The sequence below is a fragment of the Balaenoptera ricei genome, chromosome 20, assembly GCF_028023285.1.
Source record: "Balaenoptera ricei isolate mBalRic1 chromosome 20, mBalRic1.hap2, whole genome shotgun sequence".
Taxonomy (NCBI): Eukaryota; Metazoa; Chordata; class Mammalia; order Artiodactyla; family Balaenopteridae; genus Balaenoptera; species Balaenoptera ricei.
Genome location: NC_082658.1, coordinates 21,844,532 through 21,849,794, shown reverse-complemented (window position 1 = coordinate 21,849,794; position 5,263 = coordinate 21,844,532). Strand labels below are relative to the sequence as shown.

Below are 5,263 nucleotides of genomic sequence, written 5' to 3'. Positions count from 1 at the left end.
TCCCAGTGCAGGGGGCTGGGGTTCGATCCCTGGTTGGGAAACTAGATCCCACATGCCACAACTAAGACCCAGAGCAGCCAAAAATAATAGATAAATAATTTTTTTTAAAGTCTTTACCAAAATCATAAGTGAAAAAAAAAACCAACTTATGTTTAAAAACTTGATAAATAAAATAAAATAAAAAGCAGGCAGCCAGCCCATGGGCTGTAGTTTACTGATTTTTTTGAATATTGTGTTAAATTTCATTTCTCTTGATTACTGGGTTTTTTGGTGCCTCATTATATTTTGGGCCTATAGCAAGTGCCTACTCCCCTCATCCTAGATCTGGGCCTGCCACAGAGGGTCCCTTTCTGGAGTACAAACCCCAGGGAGAAGAGGTCAGGCCTGCAGAGATCAACATACCTATGTGAATTTGGCTTGAGATCACCCTGATACCACATGTGCTGAGAGCTCCATGCTGGTCAGCAACTCAGAACCAAGGGACTCCACAGATCCTGGCTCCCTGTCTCTTGGAAAATCTGATGCTACCGTATACCTGGGAAGAGTTTAGCAAGCTTTCTTTTTTTGTTAATCTATTTTTTGGGGTGGGACCAAAGTGAGGCGGCAGGGCAGGGGCTGGCACCTCCCGCAGCAACCATGGCGTATGCTGGCCTCACGGTGCCTCTCATCGTGATAAGCGTGTTCTGGGGCTTCGTCGGCTTCCTGGTGCCCTGGTTCATCCCAAAGGCGCCCAACCGGGGACTCAGTATCACCATGTTGGTGACCTCTTCCGTTTGCTGCTATCTCTTTTGGCTGATTGCAATTCTGGCCCAACTCAACCCTCTCTTTGGACCACAGTTGAAAAATGAAACCATCTGGTACCTCAAGCGTCATTGACCTTGAGGAAGAAGACCTGCTCGCCAGTGCTCAGTCGCTGAGGTCACAAAGAGAACTCCTCTGGATGCAAAATCACCTCCATACGCAGACCACCTTCCTTGACTCGCCCACTTAGGCCATCAGAGCTGCCTTAAACGTTCCCACCACATTTGAATATCTTATTCTACAATGCAGTATTTTTTCCTATAACATTTTTTACACTTTGATGAATGATGTGCCTATTGAATCTAAACTGTGCTGCCTCTATAAAATGTTTATGTACTCTTCCAAGATAGAAAGTGCTGTTCTTCTGAGAAATAACATTACTCTCTCCTTGGAAACTGTGGATTTGAAGATGGTTCCTGCCTGCTCACAACATGAGAATCAGAGAAGTGTTTAAAAACTGTTACATGACAGTAAGACTCCAGTGGGGCCGTCAGTAAGAGAACATGTTCAGAGGGAAAATCTGTCCCACCAGAATTATACCAAAGTATATTTTCAGGATGAATTTCTTATTTCTGTCCTCTTTTGGAATGAGTTCTTTTTCTGCTTTCTATGGAAAAAAATCTATTTTTTATTGAAGTATAGTTGAATTACAATGTTGTGTTAATTACTGCTGTACAGCAAAGTGACTCAGTTATACATATATATATTCTTTTTCATATTCTTTTCCATTATGGTTTATCACAGGATATTGAATATAGTTCCCTGCGCTTTCCAGTAGGACCTTGTTGTTTATCCATTCTATATATACCAGTTTGCATCTACTAACCCCAAACTCCCGCTCCTACCCTCTCCAACCCCCCTTCCCCTTGGCAACCACCAGTCTGTTCTCTATGTCCCTGATTTTGTTTCTGTTTTTTAGATAGGTTCATATGTGTCATATTTTAGATTCCACATGTAAGTGATATCGTATGGTATTTGTCTCTGTCTTTCTAACTTACTTCACTTAGTATGATAATCTCTAGTTGCATCCATGTTGCTGCAAATGGCATTATTTCGTTCTTTTTTAAGGCTGCGTAGTATTCCATTGTATATATGTACCACATCTTCCTTATCCATTCATCTGTCAATGGATGTTTAGGTTGTTTCCATGTCTTGACTATTGTGAATAGTGCTTTAGCAAGCTTTCTAAGCTCAGTTGCCTCATCTGTAAAATGGAGAGAAGAATGCTTATTTGTTGCTTTTCACTTCAAAGAAATCTAGTCAGCCCAAACCCAAGACCTTTTGGACATCTGATCCACGAACACTCTGATCCACCAACTGGGCACCGCCCTGGGGAGACGGTGATAAACAGCATGTGAGAAATGTATTCCCAACCCCCTGCCCCCCACAGCAGTTGATACCCACAGACACAGACCAAAGTCATTCATTCATTTGTTCATTCCTTCCTTCCTTCCTTCAATAACAGACATCAGCTGAATACCTGTATATGCCAGATGCTGCTGGGCATTGGTTGAATCCTTCGTGAGCCTTGGCCTCAAGATCCAATAGACTCAGACAGACATAGAAAAATAAATGCAAGATGAAGTGACATGTGCTCTTTAGAGACAAAGGAATGTGGGAATTTAGAGGGGACAACTATTGATATTTAGCTGACAGTGAGGGGAGGTTTTGCAGAGCAGGGCCTTGAATTCTATCCAAGTAGAATCGTGCCAGATGGACTAGAGCTTTTCAGAAAAGGACCTTGTCTTAGTTTGTTCAGCCTGCTATAACAAAAATAGAGCAGGTGGGTGGTTTTATAAACAGAAATGTATTCCTCATGGTTCTGGAGGCTGGAAAGTCCAACATCAAGGTGCTGGCAGATTTGGTGTCTGCTGAGGGCCCACTTCCTGGTTCATAAATGGCTCTTTTCACCATGTCCTCCCATGGCAGAAGGGGCGAGGGAGCTCTATGGGGTCTCATTTTATAAGGGCACTAATCTGATCATAAGGGCTCTGTCCTCATGACCTAATCACCTCCCAATGGCCCCACCTCTAAACACCATCAGATTGGGGATTCGGATTTCAACATGAATTTTGGGAGGACACAAGCATTCCATCCCTAGCAAATCTGTACGTGCAAAGGCAGAGTGTGAAAAAAGGCAGCATGATTGGAGATGGGGAGAGGCATGGATGGCGAGGCAAAGCGTGCAGGAGGGTCAGTGATGGGAGAGGTAGATGGTAAGATAAACTCAGCATAGACCACAAAAGGCCCTGTGTGCTAAGATTAAAATTTGGATCTTATTCTCTTGGCAATGGGAAACCACTGGAAGCTTTTAGGCAGAAAATGGCATTTTTGATCTGTTTTTAGAAAGAGAATGCTGGCAGCCAAGGAGAGGAGGGACTGAAGTTGGAAGTATCTGGAGGTAGAAAAGTCAGTTGGGATGTTGTGCAATAATCCAAGGGAGAAATGATAAAAGCGTGAACCAAGACAGCGGTGGCGGGGAGGGAGAGCAGGGATGGAGTTAAAGAGATTTCTGATGAGAAGCTACACAACTTGGTGACTAAGTAGACATGAAGGATGAGGGAGAGGGAGGAGTCTCTGTTGCTTTCCAGGTTTCTGTTTTAGGTGATTATGTACAGCAAACGAAACAGGGGAATATGGGAGGAGGGGCAAATCGGGGAACAGAGGATGCGCTCCATTTAGGACTTGTTGACTCTGAGTGGATGGTAGATGTGCAGATGAAATAACCAAATGAGATATGATGGCCTCAAGGGGAAGTTTAGGCTGGAGATATCGCTGTGTGGAGATCTCAGGTGAGCTGAGCCAGAGGGAGGGTCTAGGGAAAAGAGAGCTGAAGATGAGAGGCTGGCAGAGGAAGAGTGGAAAGAGATGAGGGAGACCAGGGACCAGCGAGGAGATCCGGGAGGAGGAAGAGCAGGAAAGAGTGATATCCAGGGGACCAGGAGAGCTGAGAGACAAAAGGAAGAGAAACGGTTCTATGCAGCAGAGTGGTGAGGACATGAAGACGAGAACCAAACCGTAGCCTGAAGACGAGGAAGTCATTGGCGCCTCTAGTAAGAGCAACTTCAAAATCTGCATCTCCACTAAATCCACAGACTATCACATCTGTTTCCATGGGCTGGTGGGAAGAGGCTTGAGGAATTCGTGGGAGGTGAGGAGGTGGATGGTGCCTTCGAGAAGTTCTGGGAAGCTAATGACTTGAACAGGATGTTTGCCTCCAGCAAGAGTTCACGCGAATGAATGCCCCCTCCGCTTTTAAACCCAGCACTTCCTACAGAGTCTGCAATGAGATGGGCAGGCAAGCACCGCGAAACACACCTAGCACAATAAACCTGGGTTCCTTTCTAAACCAGCTGACATGGTCTGAAATGGGGGGACAACTGGAGGTGGGAAATGGTGAGGTTTCAAACCACCATTCAAGGGTTCTGAAGGCACTGAGCACCTACTATGGACCTTCGAGATTATCACATATGGACCCGGAGGTGGATTCGTAGCAGAGAATGATGGAGATGGTGGGAAATTCTCCCTGTTCCCCAACACACATCCTGGTTCCCTCCACACAGAGATGAGAAGAGTTGACCCCTTAATACACTGGTGTCTGCGGGCTCTCCTGCCTGCTGACTTGGTGCTGGCCTTCTGCAGGCCTCCTCCTTCCAAAAAGTACGAGGCCTTGGGAGCCGTGGGGTGGAAGCCTGAGGGTGTGGACTGGCCCTCTGGCCTCAGGCCCACCTAGCCAGGGAGGGGTTTTCCACCCTTAGCCTCCCACTCCCCCTCCTCCCACCTCCACCCAGGCCCTGACCGGAACAGCCAGCCTGCCGAGGGCTCTCCCAGAAGTCACTGGCTATTCTTTCAAAAGGAGCCAGAGTTCCGAAACCAAACGTCAAATGCCTTCCCTCCCACATCCTCCCACAGCCCCACCAGCCTGTCTATCTCTTGAAGCAGTGAGACTTAGAAACCAGAAGCATGGAAATGACATCAGCGGACACTGGACAGAGACCTGCACCAGAAGGAGAGTGGGTCTGGGGTGGGGCGGGGAGGGGGGCGGGGCGAAGACCAGGGGCCTTAACTGACCCATCACCCCGCCTGCATTCTGCTTCCTCCTCCCCAAGCCCTTCGGGCCTCCAAAGCCTTCGCTGCACAGGAAGATCCTGTCTTCCTCAGAGCGGGAGTAATGTTCGCCTTTTAACTCTAATTATTCCAGCTGACCAGGAATGCAAGCAAAACCAAGACCAACTGTGATGCTGCAAATAGATACCCATGTGAAAAGATAGAAAAGAGAAAGAGACACAGGCGGAGGACCAATGAACCAGGGGAACCCAGGGCAATTCTACTCACAGATCAAACATCATGTCCCTGCCTCTCAGGAAACGCCGGGCTACCACCGCAAGATCCCTCTTCTCCCCAAACCTCCCCCAAATACCCCCACATCCATCCTTTCTCACCCATCCCTCTGCTGTCCCCA

At 47.1% G+C, this 5,263-nt stretch overlaps 1 protein-coding gene across 1 annotated transcript; it reads left to right on the top strand.

Annotated features, from left to right (window-relative positions):
- Positions 1–636: 636 nt before the first annotated feature.
- On the top strand, positions 637–980 carry LOC132355375 (V-type proton ATPase subunit e 1-like). The gene has a single exon (XM_059907686.1). It carries the CDS (start codon positions 637–639, stop codon positions 874–876), a length of 240 nt encoding a protein of 79 aa, XP_059763669.1. The 3' UTR covers positions 877–980.
- The last annotated feature ends 4,283 nt before the right edge of the window (positions 981–5,263 follow it).